This window comes from Podarcis muralis, chromosome 4 (genome assembly GCF_964188315.1).
Source record: "Podarcis muralis chromosome 4, rPodMur119.hap1.1, whole genome shotgun sequence".
In the NCBI taxonomy this organism is placed as follows: Eukaryota; Metazoa; Chordata; class Lepidosauria; order Squamata; family Lacertidae; genus Podarcis; species Podarcis muralis.
In genome coordinates, this window is record NC_135658.1 from 79,561,918 (window position 1) to 79,585,759 (window position 23,842).

Here is a 23,842-nt window from a genome sequence, read left to right on the forward strand (position 1 = left end):
GTCAATTGTTAGGGATGATGGGAGTTGAAGTTTGGAGGTCACCACATTAACTATCTCTGGTTTAGCCTTTCTCCAATGGTACACCAAGGTGCACCCTGTTCATTTTCCTCCCATCCCCCCCCCAATAACAACATACTGCAGATACCAATTACAGAGTTAGGCTACATTAGAATAAGTGCTGCAAAACTATTATCAACTCACTGTTCATTCTACCAGTGTCATTGAATTAATAATAATAATAATAATAATAATAATAATAATAATAATTTATACCCCATCTGACAGGGACTCAAGGGGGCTTATAGATAAAACAAAAGGTTGTCATCTGCCACGTACCATACATTGACAACCTATTTCCAAAGACACCATCTCCAAGGGGTCTATGGGAGATTAGTCACTGTGGCCAGGTTCATACATTACCGTATTTTTCGCTCTATAACACGCACCAGACCATGCAAAAATCCTGAGGATCCATGTGGATCCATGCTTTGTAACCACGGAGGAGGGAAGGAAGGGGAACCATGGATCCTCTGCTTACGACTGCAGCAGATCCCCCCGCCACCCGCAGGCATTCGCTCCATAACACGCACAGACATTTCCCCTTACTTTCTAGGAGGAAAAAAGTGAGTGTTGTGGTGCAAAAAATACGGTATATCTTCCTCCCTCCTATAAACATGAAAATATATTAGTTACCAGCTTCTTCTCTACTTTTACTTCTTCTTCTGCATCTGAGGAATTAAGTGGATCCTCTGCACTGGACCAGCCATCATTTTCTTCAGAAGCATCAAGTGACTGAGATGTTTTAGACCATCCTTAATAAACAAACAAGCAACTGTTATTGAAGCTTCTCAAGCAAGTACTGAACTGTTTTGATATAATAGCCATGAAGGTTGTTTTTTTAATACTCAAAAAAGTATTATTTATTTGGCATTTAGTTGCAACTTCTATATAAAACGGGGGGGGGGGGGATACACTTCGAACAGTTACAACAAAACACTAGATATCCTTTGAACCAATTCATTGTACTAAGTGATATGCCGTCTTGGTGCTAATAGGCAGCTAGTGAGATCAACAAGTGCAGCCAGGTAAGAAATGAGAACCTAACCAAAAAACAATGGTTTGATCCAGACTTAAATCAAGCTTAGAGCAAACCCACTGAAATCAATGGGACTTAAGTTAGGTTTGCCATTACTAAGTCCCATTGATTTCAATCCATGAGTCTGGATCCAATCCAATGTTTTTCCCCAAGCCGAACTACAGTGGTACCTCTGGATGTGAACGGGATCCGTTCCGGAGCCCTGTTCGTATCCAGAAGCGAATGCAACCCACGTCTGCAGGCCGCGGTTCGCCGCTTCCGCACATGCGCGTGACATCATTTTGACCCTCTGCGAATGTGTGAGCGGAGAAACCCGGAAGTAATGTGCTCTGTTACTTCCGGGTTGCCGCAGAGCGCAACCCAAAAATACTTATCCCGAAGCTATTTCAACCCGAGGTATGACTGTATTATTAAATTTATTAGATCCTATAAATAAGAGATGGCTAACCTTAGGTATCAGGTATCTCAAGAAAAATTTTCTGGTTCTCTGAAACCCCACTGATTTTGGGGTTGCAGGAAAAAATTAAAAATCCCACAATGTAGATATAGAATTGGGGTGAACAGAAGGGTTTAAAACACTTCATTCCAACATCCTTACGGGGATGCAATTTGTTTCAAGTCATCTGATTGCTCATTTGATGAGCAGGGAGGGGGCAATGATCTGCATAGATCAGGGAGGCTATGAGAGTGTTCAAGGAGTGACATTCACAGATGCCATGCTTCCCTGGAGTGTTAGACAAGGATGAATGCAGTCTTTGGGCCAAAAAGGTCAGCCACTCCATGTTGTTGGTGATTAACCTCAGCCTGTTTTTCTATGGCACTGCTAGAATAGATAACTCATTCTGATGACTCCTCAAAGTCTTGTTAGGTGAAAAACTTACAAGGTAAGAAAACAAAAGGCCAAAAAAAAAAAAAAAAAAAAAGGAAAATAAAAGGTCCTGCTATTTATGTCATAAACGGTAATTCAAACAGTGGGAGACAGGTGTGATTAGTCAAACACATCACAACATGCTTCAACTGGTACACTTTTTAATCTGCCAAGTGTATCTGGCTCAAAATGCAATGGAATACGACACTTTACTCCCAAGTGCAATTTAGGATAAGAACTTTCACACAGATTAATGGTCCGCTAGTGGTTCATCAGGTTGGGAACGCCACGCTTTCATGTTGAACACTAAAGTATCCCTTGGAAGGTCATGAATATCCATTCCAATGAATAAAACAGGTATTTAGTTTACCATGTCGCAACAAAGCAGCATATAATTTGATCTCTTCTTGTCTTTCTTTTTCCACACCTATGAGCTAGCATAGATATGGCGTCTGCATGTGTGTGCATACTTGCTTGAGTTTAAAGCTGAACAATTCTATACTGCAAAAAATTACCAATTCTGCCTGCCTCCCAAAGAGCTTGCAATGAGAAAAATCTCTTCATTTGTGCTTTTTGTATCATACATCATCATCACAACAGGATACAACAACAGACACAATAACAAATCATGCACGTGTTGGCAATGGTACACTTATATTTCTCGCTGAGAGTAGACTAAAAGCTACTGTGGTTATTTCTGAGTATCTCATCTTCTAAATAAATAATCCCAAATAAAACTCGCACAACAGATTTCCAAATCTACTTATTGAAAAACAACCCACTTCAACACAGCTACAAGGATCCTGTATGAGTTCCCTGCACTCTCTCTGTGTCACATTCCCCTAGTGTGAGCAAGAAATGAAATCTACAGTGCTGCTCTGCAGATTAAAACAAGTCTGATTGTCAATGCCTTCCATTAATTACAACTAGGCAAATTAAATGAGCAGCGGTTGGCAAGACCCTTTGGGGCGGATCAGAATCTGCTCTTCCCAAAGAAGGTCATTGGGACGTTTGCTCCCCCAGCCCCATGCTGCCAATAAATACTGTATAGCTATTTACTCTCACCCTTATAAATGCAAATGGCTGCCATTCACTTCTGTGGAAAATGTGGGAAGCTACACTTGGGGACCCTGTTATGATGGAGGCAAAACCTGCCCTTCTCATGTCATGAGACGCTGGATGATCCAGCTTCCACAAGGGACACAGGTGGAGCACAACTCTTTGAGAAGTGGTTGTGACTGTCCATACAAATTATATCAAGGGGTTTCTTGCAAATATAAAGAACACTTTTATAGTGAATAGAAGGTTGCACTTGGACTAGGGTAATTTTGGGCTTAAAACCCTACTCTGCCATGAAGGTGCTCATAGGTTGGCCTTAGGTCTCTTTTTCAGGACCAAAATACATTGGATGGAGTTCCAAAACTGGAATCCCTGATGCCATTGCCTGGTTCAAATAGCAGCTTGGGGTGGAGTGGGGAGTATTAATCCTTTGCTGTGGGTTAAACCACAGAGCCTAGGACTTGCCGATCAGAAGGTCGGCGGTTCGAATCCCTGCGACGGGGTGAGCTCCCGTTGCTCAGTCCCTGCTCCTGCCAACCTAGCAGTTTGAAAGCACGTCAAAGTGCAAGTAGATAAATAGGTACCGCTCCGGCGGGAAGGTAAACGGCGTTTCTGTGCGCTGCTCTGGTTCGCCAGAAGTGACTTAGTCATGCTGGCCACATGACCTGGAAGCTGTACGCCGGCTCCCTCGGCCAATGAAGCGAGATGAGCGCCGCAACCCCAGAGTTGGCCACGACTGGACCTAATGGTCAGGGGTCCCTTTACCTTTATGATTCTGCAAAGCAAGTTACCCTTCTCTCATCCCCATAGCTGCTATTAGTCACGGAGGAAAAGATAGGCACAATATTTAGGGAGGGAGGATCCCTTGCCCCAGTCTAAATCATGCTGCTTTTTGGACAATGCTGGAAACTCTGATTTTATCCCACTCAGTCCTCAGTGGAATTAACCCCACACGACGGAATGGGGAGGGACTACCAGGATGGACGCTGTCCTGAGCTTTTTGGAGGAAGAATGACATACAAATAAGATTCCAGGCAGATTGAAAACCAATTTAAAAAGAAGGAACAATTGCCAATTCTAGCTATAAATGAGTAAAATGGAACAACCACCCCCCTCCCTGAAATGAGGCTTTCAGTTTTTGGGCAGTTCCTGCAAGACTTGTGCTTCGTGTCATCCGTGACACTACAAGATGTTAGAGGAAAGCCAAAGCAAGCCCTTAAAAGCAGCCACGAGTCACAGCACACATCACACCATGCACAAAGTCTACGTGGCCCCAGAAGAGATACGTTACCTTGCCTGCGCTGGGCTGCTAGTAAAAGATAAGTAGTGCTGACCCACTTGGCCCTGTTCCAAGTTAACACAGAACTTGCATCTGTGAAAGAACTGAATAATAAATATTCCCAGTGCATTACGCTGTTGCCGTGATACCACCTTCCACCCTGAGCTTGAAATTGGAAACTAGATTCCACTCAATCATAATTAAAATGAAATAGCCTTGCACTATTTATCGAACATAGATCTATCATTTCTCTCCCCCACCCTTCCTAATGTTTGCTATCTTTTTATCAGGTTATATGTTGCAACAACCTATCCTCCCCCAACTCTACTCCTAGGTTCTCATCTCTCAGCTTTTCACACAATGTGGTTTCCTGACACATTTGTCCCTGAACTTAAGTGAAGGTACAGAAAATTGCATTGCTTTGTTGGCTACCAGGTGTGGCAATTTCCGTCAAAGCGAAGTGCATGCTACTGTTAGGGTTCTGCGATTTCAAGTTTGGAAAGTTGGCTCCACTCTACCTCTCAAACCCAAAGGAGTTGGATCACTCTTTACTTCATGTCGTTTAGTGTTTTTGTCTGGGCTGGTAGGAGAAGCTGCAGCAGGGCAAACAGGCAAAAAAAAGACGGAGAGACAAGAAAAAGATATTGAAGAGTTTGAGAGAGAGAGAAAATAGGTGGGTTGCATGCAAATTACCTTTGAGTTTAGACTGGAAAACAAAAATAGAATCTCATACTTTTAACTGATATTCATAAAAGCAAGGGAAAAACATTTTTTAAATCGAGGAATAATTAAAAAGTGCATATTTGTGGTTATATGTACAAATATTAAAAAGCTGGTAGCAAAGTTATAATTAATTTGCAATTTTCTTTATTTTCTGTATTCATATACAGTGGTACCTCAGGTTAAGTACTTAATTCGTTCTGGAGGTCTGTTCTTAACCTGAAACTGTTCTTAACCTGAAGCACCACTTTAGCTAGTGGGGCCTCCCGCTGCTGCTGTGCTGCCAGAGCACGATTTCTGTTCTCATCCTGAAGCAAAGTTCTTAACCTGAGGTACTATATCTGGGTTAGCAGAGTCTGTAACCTGAAGCGTATGTAACCTGAGGTACCACTGTACAGTATCATTTTATTCCAATGTAACTAAATCCTGGATCAATACCTGGTCGTGAAAGAAGGATCATAGGCAAAGTCTGGCTTTTAGCGGTAGGAGACGCTGTTTCTGTCAAGGCAAGCATGGAATATTAGTGCTTACCAATATGAACTTTAAGTAGCTGGCTGCACTCATTGTCAGCTTCTCCAGAAAGAACTCAAAGGTAACAGGCTTGTTAAAGAGAAGGAGAGAGAGAAAAAAGAGACTTTTCCCATCAGGGCGATGGATGCATAATGTTGGTCACTCCTTTCAATCTCATAATAGCTCCATGGTTATAGTGTGAATGACATCTCAACATGTCTTCCTGGACAATTTAGATAAGTTATTCACTATCAGCATGGAACCACTGTGTATTCATATAGGTGTGTACATGGCTCCCACAACCAAAGCACTGTAATAATAATTTAAAGCAGCCCAGAGCAGGGCAGGGCTTTAAAACACTTTCATGTAAAACGGTACAAAGGAAAATGCTATCAGAGATAACAGCTCTGAGAGCAAGACTAAGCCCACCTTCTGTGGTGGAAAAACACACAACCTCTTTTCCTTAGGGGCCTGTGGAAATAACATTTCAAAACAGTCTCTTTTTAAAAAACAACAACCAGCTCATCTTGATAAAAAGCTTTCTTGAAGGAAGCAAGTGCATTCCTTCTCCAGTAACAAACTGAGTTTATGATGATTTTATTTTATTATTTATACCCTGCCCATCTGGCTGGGCTTCCCAGGTAAGTTTTTAGAGATGACAGAACACAGCATGGAACATGAGAAAAGAGTGGAAGGAGTTGTCCACTGGGAACACATCATGACAGTGATCCTAAAACTGTATTAATTGCCTCCAAATATTTGCCAAAAATTAAGCCAATTCCAACTTATAGAGCTTGAACCTTACTTTCCTAGACACTGCGTTTATCTCCAAGTACAATCTCAGTCCTTAATAACCAGGAAGGACTTGATTGATTGATTGATAGTGCCCCCCCCCCAAATCCCCACCACAAATGAAGTTAGAACATTCATTGTTCACAAAAAAAGCATTCTGGTTGGTGTGCAACACATCGTACAATTTTTGTAGAGCTCCCTCCCAGCTCCAGGTCTCCTGCTACAGAGTATTTTGAAAAAGAGAGTAAGGAGCAAGGTCTTCCTATCTGAACAGAAAGGCAACAGCTTGAAAGTTTGGGTGATTTATGGCTGGGAGCTCCAATGAAAAGATGCTAAAGCAACTTTATAATCTTGTCAACAAAAATCATTTCAATCCTTCTATTTAGCCTCATATTTTACATTAGCTTCACGGCTCAAGGCCTGGCAGCTGTCCTTTCGAATTTTTCAAGTCCTTAATCAGGGCTTTGAAAAATCAAGAGTTAAGGCTTTGAAGTTATAAGAACCATTTTGGAAATACACAAATCCTAACGGTTTGAATCCTAAGTACAAAGTTTCCAAGTCTTTTAATTCCTGTGCATTCAATGCCAACTCCCTGCAAAAACCTGATCTAGAGGGTCTAAGGACTCTTTGGAATGGTGCATATCGGCCTCTTCCTTGGATTCAAGCCAATATTTCTACACATACAATCAGTGGCAACTACAGTGTGTAACTGAACAAAAATAAACCAGCTAGTTTTGTAAAATTTACTTTTCTGGCTTTGGGGATTAGTAATACTGTACATTACAATGTGTGTGTGTGTGTGTGTGTGTGTGTGAGAGAGAGAGAGAGAGAGAGAGAGAGAGAGAGAGAGAGAGAGAGAACACTGAGAAATCTGAGATAGTATCTTCAATAAAATGAAGACAGAGAGGAAAAAGATAGAGGGAAAGAACAGAGGAGTCAAAGGTAAACCAGAAGGTTGTGCCAGAAAAGTAAGGCATTTATGAATAATTAATTATTGAAATTGGAACAAATTAACAGAATCACCCACATGTTTACTACACTTTTAGAATCATTTAATATTTTTAAAGGGCTTGAATCATAATTTAGTAATGAAAAATCACCCTATGGAGACAAATAGGTTCCTGCAAAGAAATCAGTGTGGTTCTTCTATGGGATTTAAGACAGGCATGCTATTGAACAGATATTAAACAGAACCAACTAGCTAATATTTGTTCTATACCTACCTAAACAAAATATATTTTTATTTTACTTTTTGCACACCTGTTGGTTCTATGACAAGAGTTGACATCAGAAAATATGATCACATGACCAAAATATGGTTACAACTCCTTTTATGCAACAACTTATTCCACTTTACAGTAATTGATGCCCATTAATAACCAAAGGGTCCTTCAAATTTACCTTTGCCTTTTTCAGGATACTTTGATGCTACTGAGGTTACACATCCATCAGGACTTACAACACCAGCACTTCTCTCCTCCTGTTTTCTGATGTTCCTTGCCTCATTTCTTGAAGGACTGTTCATGGAAGAAAAATAAGACTACACTAAGGGCCAATTCACTTGTTCCCATTACAAGATAACCACAACAATCTCAGACCAAGTAAAACAAACTTTTTCTTTTCCTTTATTTTTTTTAAGCAAGAGACAACCTTACCAATTACACATACTTTCCCACTTAATGGGTACGGGGAGAGATGTTCTACACTACACACTATGGTATTGTGTTTGCCTAGCGCGTTCCATATCTACAATAAATATTTCAGAACAAAAATGAAGGGACAAATTTGTACCTGACAGTTATTTTTAAGCTGAGACTTGCAGGGAATGTTTCAGGTTGCCTGCCAGTGAGGTAGGTAAAGGTGCAGGTAACCTGAAAGTTTATAAAAATGCATGTGTACAAAAGTTGGGATCATCATCGTTCTCTACTGTTTGTAAAAGCACCCATATAGAAGGTGCTATATGTAGATTAAGAAGGCATTTAAACTCGCACACTGCAATATTTCACAAGTAAGTTAAAAGCAAATAAATGGTTTTAGAGACAGGCAAAGCAGAAAACACTGAAATCGGAAGAGTATTCGATGAATCAATGTTTATAAAGTAATTTGTGGAGCAGATAGCAGCTTACCTGGTATTATTAGACGATGCAGGTAAAGGGAGACTGTGTGTATGTTCTAGAACTCTATGCTGGCTAGCTTCTGTAAGGAAAAGAGAGAGAAAGCCTGCCTATCAAAGCATCTCAGGCAAGCTGCAAACTTTTGGTTCAGATTTTGGAAGTTCTGTGCAAAGTTTGGAGCTCTCACTAAATACAGAAGGGGGAACAAATTATAAGGCTTCTGTTACACTACAACAAACTAAGCGTGAACAGAACTCTTTGACAGTAACTGTGGAACTTTGGTTCCGAGTTGGAAGCAAATTAGCAGCAACCCCAACATCAGGACAGGGTGGGAAGTTTTGCATCCATCCCCAGTTGCAGCATCTTTAATCTCCCCCCACAAAATACAATGGAAGGCGCTTGTCATCTGTAAGGGAAACTAAATGCAGCCATCATACTGATAGCCACATTGCTATTGACAGATATTAGGGAGAAAGAAAAGACTTACGCCTGCATGCCTGTAACTGACTGGTCAGTACTTTCCTAATTTCATTTACCCAGGTGGCTTTGACTTCCGGGGTTGGAGCCTGCATCAAAAAGAAAAAGGCAGAAATTCAGCCAACTATTTGCCACAAATTAAGCCATTTCGAAACGAGACAGGCAGGACCAATGTTTTCGGGCTTCAAACAAAACATCTACAACTCCATAAAACTGCCTTTAAAAGGCAGCACAATGCTTAATGGGGGGGGGGGTTACCTGTATTATATACACTTCTTCCCTTGCATTATACCAGATTTCAAATTTTTTAGCGTCACCTTTAACGTTCTCTGTTATTCCAACAGCAGTCATCTGAAAACGAAAGGAATGTTAAATTGACATCCCGCATGACACCCTTGCTATTTTTTTGTGGTGTATGTGTGTGTACACACACACACACACACACACGGTAAAGGGACCCCTGACCATTAGGTCCAGTCGTGACTGACTCTGGGGTTGCGGTGCTCATCTTGCTTTATTGGCTGAGGGAGCCGGCGTACAGCTTCCGGGTCACGTGGCCAGCATGACTAAGCCGCTTCTGGCGAACCAGAGCAGCACATGGAAACACCATTTACCTTCCCGCTGGAGCGGTACCTATTTATCTACTTGCACTCTGACGTGCTTTCGAACTGCTAGGTTGGCAGGAGCAGAGACCGAGCAACGGGAGCTCACTCTGTTGCAGGGATTTGAACCGCCGACCTTCTGATCGGCAAGTCCTAGGCTCTGTGGTTTAACCCACAGCGCCACCCGCTGTGTGTGTGTGTGTGTGTGTGTGTGTGTGTGTTTGTGTATTGCTGCAGCCAAAATGATATTATTTTTGCTCTACTATTTATTAAAATGTTTATTTTTAAATAAAAACCCATATCTTACATTTAAGGAATTCTTAAAGCTGTATGAGGGTGCTTTCTCATATCCTTCTCCGTTTTCTTCTCTCTTTTTACAGAACAGTATTGCCTTCTCGTGAAGGAAGAGGTGCCTCTGCATTGGCTTGAAACGTGCCAGGTCTTTTACCTTCGAGTGCCCCTTTTTGTGATCAGTCCATACACTGAAAGATCCCTGCATCAGAAGCTTGCCAAGTTCATTCAGGTTTCCCTTAAAACAAAAAAGCAAAAACAAAAAAAGCAGACTGTTTACACTTTGTTAATAATATTTAGAAAGGAAGACCAGCAATGGGAGCAGCACCATGGGTAGAATAAAATCTTGTTTCTCATTTCTACTTGCCAGATAGAACAATCTCCCCTCCCCTTCCCCCAACATGCTGTTCTCAGGGTTCCCTTGATCCTCCTGAGTAAATTTGGGGAAGGCGTGGGGAATGCACATAGGTGGGGAAGAGAAGCAGAGAAAGTCCTGTTGCAGCAGGGGGACTAGGTGAACTAATACCAGTGTACTGGAAGAAGCAAAGATCACCAGTGTCAAAGCAATGATTCTTCAACATCAACTTCGCTGGACTGGTCATGTTGTGCGGATGCCTGATTATCGTCTTCCAAAGCAACTACTCTATTCCGAACTTAAAAATGGAAAGTGTAATGCTGGCAGTCAACAAAAGAGGTTTAAAGATTCTCTCAAGGCAAATCTAAAAAAATGTAGTATAAACACCGGCAACCGGGAAACATTTGCCTGCGAGCGCTCCAATTGGAGAACAGCCTTTACCAAAGGTGTCATGTACTTTGAAGACACTCAAACTCAGGGCGCAAGGGAGAAACGTGCTAAGAGGAAGGCATGCTTGGCAAACCCACACTGTGATCAACTCCCGCCTGGAAACCAATGTCCTCGCTGTGGAAGGATGTGTGGATCCAGAATTTGCCTCCACAGTCACTTACGGACTCATTGTTAAAACCGTGTTTATGGAAGACAATCTTACTCGGCTACGAGTGATCGCCAAAGAAGAAGAAGTTATGTTGGCTTGTGCAGGTGGAACAATTTAGTTGACGCTGGTCCTAAGCCTGCATTATTCTCCTGCAACTGGGTGGGTTGGTTCTACAGTCTTGCCTCTTAAGTCCAGTGAACAGTCCCTTCCTGAAGAAATGGGGAACATCCAAAGTCTGGACTTGTTACATAAGGCTGCTGGGTCTCATGAACTAACCAAAAATGTTTCAGAGTTTTAGTCTACCCTTCTCTCAGGGCTGTGGATGGCAAAAGTTAAATGTTAAAAGACAGGAACCAGAATCAAGGTGTGGGACGGTAGAGAGAAGAAAAACCTATTTTATATAAGTGCTCTCAGCAACACCACCCTGCAGCTTTCCATTCCATTCTAAAATTCAATCGATGTGTATATCTCTTTCTGTGGGCGAGCGACACACACCAAACACAGGCTAAGTGGCATGCCACCAGAAATAATGTAAGAAGGGGAAACATTTTCTCGTAAGTTCCAACCAACAGAATATATTGCAGCTCAATATGTTTTGAAACAAGTTCCTTCTTCAGCAGCAACCTCAAAATTCTGTAGAACAGCAGAAGCAGCTTCGACAAATATTGCAGCTCATCTAGTACAGTTAGTAAAAGTGCAAGACAGGGCAAAAATATATGTTCGAGCTGCTGCAACTATTCTATTAAAAAAAAAAGGAAACTTTTAAGATTCCTTCTAAAGAAGGAAGCTGTAGTCTGAAATGCACTGAGGTGAGGTGGAACAAATCTTGTAAGATGGCATTTTTGATAACTGGCTTCTTCTTTCTGCATTCTTTCAGTAGTTTTAACCTTCATTTCAGATAAGTGGTGGTGGTGGGGAAAACGGTTGCAGAAAATATTGGCACTACTGCTTGCACTATGTATCGCTAAAATGTGAAATTTTAATGCTACTACTTACATCATAGCCAGTGATTGCAATCTGGTGCATGGAATCATTAACTGCTTTAAGAATTCCCAGTATTGATGTCAGTGCCTCTTGAAGATCTTCTGCTCCTTCACAATTTTTACTGTATTTTAGCATTTCCTGTGAAAAAAGTAAATATATAGCACCTTATGAATCTCAAGAGCAACAAAATTCTCTAGATACAACTGGGGAGCTACTACTATATGCCATAAAATACCATATTTTCCGCCCTATAGAGCACACCGGCCCATAGGGTGCACCTAGGTTTTTTTTTGGGGGGGGGAATAAAGAAAAAAAATTATTTCCCCCCCCAGGCGTGGGGCTGGGGAAGCCCGAGCTTCCCCTGACCCCAGAACAGGCTGCTATCCACAAGCCTTGGGAGCCCGGCGGGAAGTCGCGCTGGGCTCTCAAGGCTTGCAGAGAGCTGCCCGAAGCCCGGGGCGCGCTCCGCTGCGCTCCCCGGGTTTCGGACTACAGGCTGCTGTCCGCAAGCCTTGGGAGCCCGGCGGGAACTCCCGCAGGCTCCCAAGGCTTGCGGATAGCTTCCTGAAGCCTGGAGAGTGAGAGGGGTCAGTGCGCACCCCTTCATTTTTGGAGGGGAAAAAGTGCATCCTATAGGGAGAAAAATACAGTACATGGAGACTGCAATATAAAATATAAGGTTACAATCTGAGAAGGACAGAACTGGAGACAGTGAAGATAGAATACCTTAATTCAAGTACCGTATTTTCTCAGCACTTCTTATATGACCTTAGTAAACACATTGGGCTGGTTCACATGCAATGATTAACCTAATCTGTACATGTTACATGAACCTCTCATGTAGCAGAAGAAGGAATAAACCACAATTCAATATCTCGTTCTAGGATTGCTGGCTGGTACGTGACAAGTCAGAAATTGTGGCTTAAAATAAACTTTAGTCAACTGCAAAACAAAGTTAACTCTAAAATCTGGGTTGTGATGTGTGCTTGCTTAAACTAGAATTTATTCTGAACCACGATTCTTGGTTTAGATGCAATGACAAACCAGGAAATTGAGAAAGAGAAACTGAATCTTATTTTGATTCCCTCCCAACTGTGCTGAGAGGAGAAAAGAAGAAAGGGGAATACTCCAGTCCAAGGGGTTCACGCATATAACCTCAAACCACAGCTCAGCATTATTTGGGAACCTGCCCATTATCTCCCAGACTCAGCTTGTCAGCTCATAATAATTCACTTCATTGCAATCTTGCTGAAGGCAACTATAATGGAAGACTGTAAAGCATGCTGCAAATTGCAAACACTGTCAAAGCTATAAACTATGGAATTACTCATTTGCTCTAAATCACAGTCACTTAGAATATTTTTCGCCCAAAATTTTGTTATTGGTTTTCACAAAAAACACACTAACAAATAAACATACAAACATAAATCATAACCTTATTAAAACGAATCTTCTCAACATTGTTAAGTGACTTCCTTGTACCCCCCTAGTTGGATTTCAATGAATATCATTTTAACGGTTTTCCAAATCAAAGTTCTTAAAATCTTAACTTAATCACTTAACATCAGTCATTCTTCCCAATTCAGCATTAAACATAATAATTCCTTCGCATTACTTATTTAAATGCTAGGCCTAGCTGGTAATTGCAAGCTTTTCCCAATTAATTTAACTTGATGTATTTAGCTTAATAGTCATTAAATTTCTTCTATTCTGCTAGAACCTCCAAACAAGGTCACTTAGAAATTAACTAAAGGCATGGCTAAAATATTATTATACTCCTACCTTTAGCAAAAGCTGATATTTGGTTATTCTTTGAACAGGTTTCAGTAAATAGGAATCCAAACTCAGCTTGTGGTCAAGTTTTCTCTGACACTCCTATAAATATAAATGAATAAAGAACTGAAAAAATCCTTCCATGAAATGCAATGAGAAAGATAGTAATCAACTAATTATGTGTTTACAGTAAAATAAAGAATACCTGAAAGAATACAGAGTCTGAGAACTGCCTCCACAGACTTTCAGATCGAGGTTTATTTTGACAGTATTTTTCATAAATCTGAAAGTCTTCCATCTGAATGAGAGAAAATAATTATTACAAAAGTTTTAAGTTTTCATGCAATTATGAAGTAAACTATCACACTTACAATGGGCATTCGACTAAATCTTACTCAGAGGAGACCCACTAAAATGAAAGAAGATGGCCAAGTTAAGTCAATTGCTTTTAATGGGTCTACTCTTGAGGAAAGCTTGAATAACAACCATTCTTATTAACGGACTGTTGAAATATGTATGGCTGTTCCGATTGGCTAAAACTGAGTTGACATTAGATCACGCAAAGTAACACAACACCCCCCCCCCCGTTAATTCATGTCTCTGTTCCTGTGAGAACTCCAAAAAAACCACCCTGTATTATTTATTTAATATCTATACTCCACCCTTCCTCCCTGAGGAGTCTCAGCTGGTAAGCACATTACTGTTAAAATAATACAATGATAAATAAAATAACATATTTAAAATGTCTTTTAAAAAACAACATGTTCTCATAATCATTTAAACGTTGCCAGGAAATTATTTAGCCATCTAAGGTTATAAAGAGGGGGCAGATACACCTCACCACAGAGGAGATATTCCACAAACAGGGAATCTCCACTGAGAAGGCCCTGCCTCATAACAATGCCAACCAGGCAGCACCCAGCAGTGGCACTTCCAATAGGGCATTCTCTGCTGATTGTAGGGCCCAAGATGGTTGACACCAGGGAAGGTGCTCTTTCAGGTACAGTGGTACCCCGGGTTACAGACGCTTCAGGTTACAGATGCTTCAGGTTACAGACTCCGCTAACCCAGAAATAGTACCTCAGGTTAAGAACTTTGCTTCAGGATGAGAACAGAAATCGTGCAGTGGTGGCACGGTGGCAGCGGGAGGCCCCACTAGCTAAAGTGGTACCTCAGGTTAAGAACAGTTTCAGGTTAAGAACGGACCTCCAGAACAAATTAAGTTCTTAACCCGAGGTACCACTGTACTTGGGTCCCAAGCTGTTTAGGGCTATGTTTGCCAGTATTAGCACCTTGAACTGGACTGGATGTTATTACACAACATGACCCACAACAGTGAAACTCAACTGGGTTGATATGACTGTACTTTCCTAGAAGCTAGCAGAACTCAGAATTCTAATCTTCCTCTCTAATATGCATTTGTTTCAGCACGAAGGCCTAGACCTGTGGTTCCCAAGGTGGGGCACATGCCCCACAGGGGGGCAATTTGATTTTTAAGGGGGGCAAATCGAGAATGACTTAGACCGAGTTAATGGCCTTTTAGGCTTCCTCCACGTGAATAGGAGTTCACTTTTTGAATAATAAGAATTATATGTTACGGGGAGGTGGGGGGATCAGGATTTTAGAGATGCTTAGGTGGGGCATGGCCACAAAAAGGTTGGGAACCACTGGTAGACATTTGCAATACAGACATTATTGAGGAAGAACGATCAAGTTAGCAAAACAACTATGTTCTCGATCAGCTGGTGGGCATACTTCAGGCTTGTTGAATCTATTTCGCTTTTCATGAGAACTCCCAAGGTTCACCAACCAGAGACAGATGCGAAATAGTGGCTCAGCATAACTGGGAGCCGAAAACTTTTGTGGATCTACTGCAAGTCATTCAGCAATTTTCCACTAGATCCTGATCCCACCCCTGCAACAGACCACTTAAAACGGGTTGTGCACACATGATTTTTGTCACATTCATCGTAAAACATTCATCATTAACCATATGTACCAGCTTTATTCTTGATTGAATTAGGAACATGCAACCATGGCTTAATTTCTCCTCATATTGCTGGTGCCAGAATGAAAACTATTCTTCTAATGAAAGGTCAAACACAAAAACTATGACCCTCGCTTTCGTACTACTTACCCTTTCAAGGAAACACCTTCCTACCAGCTCTGGATATTCTATGTAATTTTCTAGTTCTCTTAAGAATATTCTGCAAAGAAAATAATTTTAATTTATTTGAAAAATATGGAGAAACAATCGATAAATATCTACAGCTCCTCTACCTTTTAATATATACAGTGGTACCTTGGTTTAAGAACAGTCCTGTTTAAGAATGATTCGGTTTACAAACTCCGCAAAACCGGAAATAGTGTCCCAGTTTAAGAACTTTACCTCGGTCTAAGAATGGAATCTGCACAGTGGAAGGGCACCGGTGGCGGGAGGCCTCATTAGGGAAAACACACCTCAGTTTAAGAATGGTTTTAGTTTAAAAATGTACTTCTGGAACGGATTAAGTTTGTAAACCGAGGTACCACTGTACTGTCTGAAATATCAGAAGCAGGGAGCTGTAGTATCCTTATATGAAACTAAACAAAGATGAATCTAAAACAGCACCAAGTTCAAAGTAGCATTACTGCTTACTTTTTTTTATAGATTTCACGCTTAAATACAGTGGCCACTACATAAAGAAGACCCCTCAGGAATCTATGGTTACATTTGCATATCATACTAAATCATAGTTTAGTACAACATGAATAAGCTTCAGCAAAAGGAATGGGACAACCACAATAAGTACTTACACAAGAGAGATTTGGGTGCAAGCCCTATAGTAATTTCCATGGGGTTTTGACAAAGAACTAATGTGCAAAAAGGCTGAAGCAACGGATTTGTGGACTACTGCTTTAAAAAGGAGCTTAACTACTATGACTCTGCAAAACCAAATAATTTGGGGGGGTTTCGATGTATTTTTTTTTAATCACAAAGAATATATTCTAATGTGTTCGTTTTAATTTTCTGTTAATATGACTAGAAATTTGTGCACAGGCCACAAATCTTAACCTGTTGTGAAAGTGATAGATTTCTTCCATGTTTCCAAACAAGACGTCTTTCTTATTTTGCAGCCCTGGTAAAATGAGATGTGCCATTAAGGGGCTGTCCATTTCTGCAGCATAGCCCTGTAATACAAAAGGCAAGCAGATTAATTGCTTGCAGTTAGTTCCAACATCTCTCTCTCCTTCTTCAGCAAGTCTAGTCTGCTCAAAGCTGATAAACACACAGCAATATTTCAACATCATTGTGAGGGGGAGAGACTATTCAATGTCCAGTACAGCAGCTCTCCCTTTTAATTCAAGCCCAGTTCTGCAAAAAACAGCAACGAAAAAACCCCACAAAAACACATGCATCTGCCGTCTTATAAACAGTTTTGGAGAATATTCTAGTTGAAGAGGAAGTTTACAAAAATCAGAATGTATTTTTGAAATGCATGTAAATTCAAGACTATTTATAAAAATCCATCCGACTGATAATTCCAGTGTTTTGGATCCTGAGCTCACCACAATGACTATGGATCCCCATATCGTGACCTTTCCAGCCAATTGTTCTTCTTCCTTCCTGACCTAAGTTCCTGTTTATGACATCTGCTGTAGGCAACAAAGCCAGATCTATTCTTTAGCACTTCCACACAGCAGGAAAGACGCACAAACTTGTTTTAATTTGCACTTTTAAGTACTCATGTGCTCTTCATTCGATACAGCTAGGCAAGATTTTCCTTTTGCCTGGGTTCATATAAAGAACTTGGCTTGGAAAGCGAAACAAGACAGAAATGCAATAGAATGCATTATGTCACCAGGCACACTGATGGATACAACATTTTGATCTCCCTTCCATACCACAACATTAGGAGGTACATGGACGAAGGCCTTTCTGCCTCTGCATCCTTAGTCACCAGGAACTTGGGAGATGCAAAATGCAATGGCCCTATATGGGAAGTGCCGTATTTTTCGCTCTATAAGACGCACCAGACCACAAGACACACCTAGTTTTTGGAGGAGGAAAACAAGAAAAAAAAAATATTCTGAATCTCAGAAGCCAGAACAGCAAGAGGGATCGCTGTGCAGTGAAAGCAGCAATCCCTCTTGCTGTTCTGGCTTCTGGGATAGCTGCGCAGCCTGCATTCGCTCCATAAGACGCACACATTTCCCCTTACTTTTTAAGAGGGAAAAAGTGAGTCTTATAGAGCAAAAAATATGGTATTTTCAAATATTATGGCAGGAAGGAGGAGCAGGTCTGCACTGGGAAGCTGTCTTCAGTTGTAAAAAAAAAAAAAAAAAAGCCATTCAAGGATGACCATGTCAAGGAATTTGTAAAGCTGACTGGGTAGGAGATTCCTCCTCTTTTAAGTGCTTTGTCAAGAAAGCCGAGGAAGGTCCCAATTCCACAACAAAAGGGAGTTCTTTCTAGGGGAGCATGGAAAACCTTTCACTGCAAAAATCCCACAACATCTCCATTAACTCAATCCTAATACCATTTGCTACTCATACATACAGTTTTGGAATGTGAACTGCACAGCAAGTTTGCTCAAGGGTTGTAGTTAAATGTAGCACTGCAATGGGGCTCAAATGCCTACCTCAAGAACGCAGAGAAGTTCTTCCACATACGCTCGTTCTGTTTCAAGAAGTTCATTCATTACATGTCTATGAACACAGGAATCAGATTAGTCAAGAGGCGGCTGCTCGAATCAGTCTTCATGTGTTTCTTAGATTACTGACAATAGAGATCATGAGTAAGTCTCTGATAAACACTAGCAGCTACATAGAGTTTCCTAAAAATGAAAGAACTGTAATGGTATTTTAGCAGCTTAGTACCACCGAAACCTAAACACTGCCGCCGCGTTATACAAGGATGCGTTCAGGGAATTTGCTTAGATCATGGGTAGGCAAACTAAGGCCCGGGGGCCGCATCCAGCCAAATCACCTTCCAAATCTGGACAGTGGATGGTCCAGGAATCAGCATGTTTTTACATAATGTGTGCTTTTATTTAAAATGCATCTCTGGGTTATTTGTGGGGCATAGAAATTCGTTCACCCCCCCAAATATAGTCCGTCCCTCCACAAGGTCTGAGGGACAGCGGACCAGGCCCCTGCTGAAAAAGTTTGCTGACCCCTGGCTTAGATCAACCAAATCTCAGGTTAGATGCATAAAAGAGGTAACCACTGGAGAAGCCTCTAACATGCTAACTGTACAATATTGCTCTGGTATGTAAAGTACTTACTTCCTTAACACGGCTAGATTTTCTTCATCATCCATCACAGATCCACCTCTGTTTTGATGGATTTCACTGATTTCTCTCTGAAAATATTTTTTGTTTCAAAGTCAACAGCGCCATAGATAAAGCAACAAATCTACATTTAGGGTCAAACCAGAAGTAACATTGCAACCAGCCAGATGGGTGGAGTATAAATTATTATTATTATTATTATTATTATTATTATTATTAACCTGATGCTCTTGTCTCCTCTCCAAAGTACCTTTGGGAGGGAGATTTGCAACAGAGTAGGTAGGGCGTGTATATGTTTGTCTTTAACTCTCTCCATCTTATGCCTACCTGCCAATCTTACTCTAAATGCCACTCCTCAGATGCTTTCTCTCATGTGGTGTTCCAAACTTGCAAAGGCAAGCATGGTCTTGAAATTCCATTGGGAATTGAAAACACAAGAACACAACAGGAGGTATTTCATGTTTCAGGGGGAAGTGGTGAGCAGGAGGGGTGCCTGCTTCTCTACTGCAAATCACTCTTCCAGAGGACACTTTCTAACAAAAGAGCAGCCAGCAGGCTAACATGGCTACAGGTACACTGGCAATCACTCTCCTTTATTAAGTATGCGAATGGAAAGACCCATATTTAAAGAGATATATCTTCTGCCACCACATATAGTTTGGTACTGAGAAACACAGGCAGAGGTGGAGGCTCAAGCAGGTATACAAAAGTTGCAAAACTTGGTCAAATGTTTTGATGTTCTCACTTTGCATTACTTCACATGGAACACACACAAAATGTATTGCACAGCCTGGGTGAATCAAGTATGACGGCGTTTGATTTTTGCTGGGGAAATTGTGGGCTTGTGGAATCTTTTTGCACAATGAGTAGGATCAAGGATGCACTGAAATTAAATGCTTTTCCTGCTTTCCGTTTGGGAATAGATTGTTTCCTGATTTAAAATAGAAAAAAAATCTTTATACGGTCGTATCTTGGTTTTCGAACAACTTAGTTCGCAAACGTTTTGGCTCCCAAACACCACAAACCCGGAAGTGAGTTCCAGTTTGTGAACTATTTTGGGAAGCCAAACATTTGACAGAGCTTCTGATTGGCTGCAGGAGCTTCCTGCAGCCAATGAGAAGCCGTGCTTTGGTTTTTGAATGTTTTGGAAGTCAAACAGACTTCCAGAATGGATTCCGTTCGACTTCCAAGGTATGACTGTATCTGTTTACTGATCCTCTGAAAAACTGTATTAAAATGTGTTTAATAAAATGATCTACACTGTTTCAGGCCCTGATCTGGCCCTGACTATTCATCCTCCAACCAAGACTCAGACCTTAGAGAGCCAGGAACCCTCTAACCCCACTACCGATGCTGAAGACCTCAGCATCTAGGGAGATACTTCACAAGGCTGGCTCCCTGGAAAGATCCTCAGGACAGACACTTGATTCATTTGTGGGAAAAGAGCTGCCTCCCAGACCCAGACAGCACCGACACCAGAAAGTCCTAGCTATGGCAGCCTCTTGAAAGCCCAAGGGAACAGAGCAACTTTCAAGGAAGGTGCTTTTGGGAAGCAAAGAGCACAATTCAATCCTTGTAGCTGGTCTTTAGTTTTGGTAGTTCTTGTAACAATACAGGACTTTCATCTCCCAGACTGTTGCAACTTGACTTAACTTCTCTGCCCATGACTGGCTCTTGGGACCTGCACTCAGCTGCTGTGCCCTTTGGATTACACTCAATTCTGGACTGCTTTCTTGCATTTTAAACAATGGGGCCACATGCCTGTAGTAAGTGTAGCCAGAGACAAAAGGGAGCAGAGCAATGGATGTGAATGCTAGTTCTCTGTGTTAGGTTAGTTTCTACATGCACCCCCCCCCCTCTATATCTTCCATCCAGCGTGATCAGAGTTCAAAGACACCTTCCACCCAGAGACATACAAAGAAGGTGCAGGGCAGGTCTGATGAGAGATGTCTTGGGGAGAGGGGCTATGGTCTTGAGGGTCAGACAAAGGTCTGGAGGGCTGTATTTGACCCCCAGGCCTGAGGACTCCCCATCCCTGATACATCTATACGTGCTTAAAAACACACATGGGCAGCCACACAAACACACACCTACCTTGATTCTTCTCAAGTACATTCCTCGAACCATGAGACTGTCAGGGCTGGACGAATCTTCAGTGTCTCTTTGAAGGCCTGGTATGCAAAACAAATCCAACCATTGAAAGCCAGTCAAGTCATAAGCTCGGTTATTTTTGGATTCAACAGGTTCTGAGCAAGCCAGCTGCTTACCTGGAGAAGGACAAGGTGATTTTAGAGAGTTCTCTGGTCTAGGGGCAACAGGCTGAACTGGACGCATCTGCTTAGCTGCCAGTTTCTTAAGGCTGACGCGCCTCTTTTGAAACATTTCTTCCATGCTTTCCTGCTTCTGCAAAACTTTTTGTATGTGCTCCTGTGGTAGAAGCCAAAATTAAACCATCGTTTTAAACCACGTCCATGGTGCTTATTTATTTTTAAAGTGAACTGCTTTTATCCTGTATTGTCAACACACAACTCAGTTGATAGTGCACTAATTTTCAGTAATTCAATAATGATTTGGAACAATAACGTTTTGTTTTTTTAATACAAAAATGGATAACGAAGGGTTTAAAAATGAATAACATTTTCACACATTGCACACATTTAAGATTCTTAGGACAATACTCTAAGCAACTGAATTCCGATTCTGTAGTTCAGCTGCATGCCTATTTGTTGCCCAAACAAATCGTACAGCAAGATACTCATTTGTCTTGCATTTAGTCTCCTATCCTACTTACATACAGATATACGCAGCTGAAATTTCCCATAGCTGCAGCCCCACAAAGTGCTCTGGGGTGTCCCATGAAAAGCTTTTCGTGGGCTGGAGGATTGGGCAGAAGGAAAAAAAACCAAGCAGAAAAAGCAACCAGTGACTGGTCACCTCATGTGACCAGGTGCTTCTGCTCAGACAGAGTTAGCCAGTGTTTCTGAGTGGGAATCCACAATTTTCTGGCTCTAATACATATGCACGTGTTTGTAGCTATCTTGACACCCTTGCAGACGTATTTTAACACCTCAGCTTTAATTTAGGGACAGACTTGGACTACCTGTGCCTCATGATGGGGCAAGACACGGGTTTCGGCTCCTTCAAACAAACAGGTTTGGGGAGAAACTAAAGCTATCTTGGCATAATAACTGAATACTCCATTCATTATTAAGTTCCGGCATTAAGAGTACCATTAATTCCTCACTAAGGATGGCTTCATATTCTCTGAACAAGTAATTCAGTTCCATGAGCTTGTTGTCTCCACCCGTCTCCAGAAACTTCTCGATCTCCTGTAAAGCAGATTCTGCTCCATCTTGGGACTGGCATTTGTCCACAGGCTGTGAAGCCAGCAGGAAAATTCCCTCATCACACCACTTCATGGACTGTAAATGTACAAAGGAGGCAGGCAGAAAAGGCACATCAGTAAATATCCTTGAACTGGAAAAAGATTTAGTAATACACATGCACACCCAGGCTTGCACCCCTACTCACTCTGCCTGCTATTCACCCCATATGAACTGCCTAGAGCTTCATCTCTCCAACCCAATTTCCAAAGCCGCTTCTCTTTTCTGTTTCCGCAGCCCTGCTTTGCAACTGTTTTCACCTTCACGCCATGCCCATGGCTCCCCCACCTCAACCCCTCCCTTGTACAGAAACTACCCCCATGGTAACTTCTTGCATCTTTCTCCTCCCACACATTGCAACTACCAAGCAGCCTCTTCACATGTGACACTTATGAAGCCAGCATTCCCTCCACTTCTTCAGACCCTTTCACACCCCTGCTTTCACTTTCAACCCAATTCCCATGCATCCTACTCCCTTTTCTTGCAACCCATTTTGCACTCCTGTTTTCACTTTCACTCCATTTCCCCTTGTAGCCTCCTTCTTTACTGTTCTGAACTCTCCCTTGCACACAGATCACACCCTTTTCCATGCCTCAACCTCTATTCTGCAGTCAGTGTAGACCAGTAATCTTAGACCTTTTCAGATCTAGATCTGTATGGTGGCAGGACTGCTGCAACTCAGTACAGTGGAACCTCGTGTTATGGACGGGATCCATTCTGGAGGCCTGTCCATAACACGGAACTGACGCAAGCTGAAGCACCGTGTCTGCGCATGCGCACAGCGTAATTTAGCGCTTCTGCACATCTGGCGAAACCCAGAAGTAACCCATTCCGGTACTTCGGGTTGCTGCGGGACGCAACACGAAAACACGTAACCTGAAGCGAACGCAACATGAGGTATGACTGTAGTGGGTCCTGATCCACTGAAGGGGAGGCAAGTGGATCAATGGTCTGTTTCAGTATAATACATCTTCCTATGTTTCTGTTGCCTGTCACTCTAATAAATGAAGTTGTCTCACTCTTTGGTTGGATATTTTGGTCCCCATTGTTGTGGGGAGCTATTCCCTCTGTGTTACAGGAGTCAACAGTGACTGCCCCAGGAAGGGTCATCACATTCCTGCAATTTGATGAGCAAAATCAGTAAAGTTGGGCCTACCTTCTCTAGCCGGCTGTGCAACTCATGCGACTGGTTCAAGAAAGCCCTGATTTTATTCACTGCAGTGGCAATGGCATCACAGTGATGTTGGAGTTCGTTGCACTTGGGGAGAATGGAGTCCACAGCATAATGGTTGTTTTGTATAAACTGGTCACCTTTAGAGATCAGCATCTTGGCCTTTCCCAAAATCTCCTATGAAAGTAATTGGTTAAGACATGAAAGCATAAGTTGTAACATTATCTCTTCACAAGAGCAGCCTACTGAAAAAAAACATGGCATATGAAGAAACGTCAAATCTTTACATGCGATTTCTCTTCAGAGCTGGTGAGATCTTTCAGAATGTGCTCCACATGTGAACAGCTATTTCCCACTTCTGTGAAATGTGACAACCTCTCAGATACACTATCAAGAGCTGCTTTGACCTGAAACGAGAGACAGCTACATGTAAACGAAAATGTGGAATTTTACACACCTGAGGGAACAAGTTTCACCTCTTTCATAAATCGTCAGTT

General features: G+C 41.8%; 1 protein-coding gene across 15 annotated transcripts in view; it reads right to left on the minus strand.

Annotated features, from left to right (window-relative positions):
- Positions 1-23,842, minus strand: part of MCF2L (MCF.2 cell line derived transforming sequence like) — a 129,770-nt gene that overhangs the window by 18,973 nt on the left and 86,955 nt on the right. For 11 of the 15 annotated variants that reach the window (XM_077927662.1, XM_028728093.2, XM_028728094.2 and 8 more), the window contains 20 exons: positions 23,633-23,752; positions 23,331-23,522; positions 22,022-22,213; positions 21,059-21,218; positions 20,886-20,962; positions 18,786-18,862; positions 18,141-18,207; positions 16,574-16,689; positions 15,656-15,725; positions 13,724-13,816; positions 13,528-13,620; positions 11,758-11,883; positions 9,825-10,046; positions 9,174-9,266; positions 8,926-9,004; positions 8,451-8,520; positions 7,726-7,841; positions 5,461-5,520; positions 4,821-4,895; positions 694-812 (listed from right to left, as the gene is read on the minus strand). In XM_077927662.1, the coding sequence (XP_077783788.1) occupies positions 694-812; positions 4,821-4,895; positions 5,461-5,520; positions 7,726-7,841; positions 8,451-8,520; positions 8,926-9,004; positions 9,174-9,266; positions 9,825-10,046; positions 11,758-11,883; positions 13,528-13,620; positions 13,724-13,816; positions 15,656-15,725; positions 16,574-16,689; positions 18,141-18,207; positions 18,786-18,862; positions 20,886-20,962; positions 21,059-21,218; positions 22,022-22,213; positions 23,331-23,522; positions 23,633-23,752 (2,217 nt within the window). The remainder of the gene's footprint in view (positions 1-693; positions 813-4,820; positions 4,896-5,460; positions 5,521-7,725; positions 7,842-8,450; positions 8,521-8,925; positions 9,005-9,173; positions 9,267-9,824; positions 10,047-11,757; positions 11,884-13,527; positions 13,621-13,723; positions 13,817-15,655; positions 15,726-16,573; positions 16,690-18,140; positions 18,208-18,785; positions 18,863-20,885; positions 20,963-21,058; positions 21,219-22,021; positions 22,214-23,330; positions 23,523-23,632; positions 23,753-23,842) is intronic. The other 4 variants (XM_028728096.2, XM_077927656.1, XM_028728101.2 and 1 more) reach the window with 2 other exon arrangements.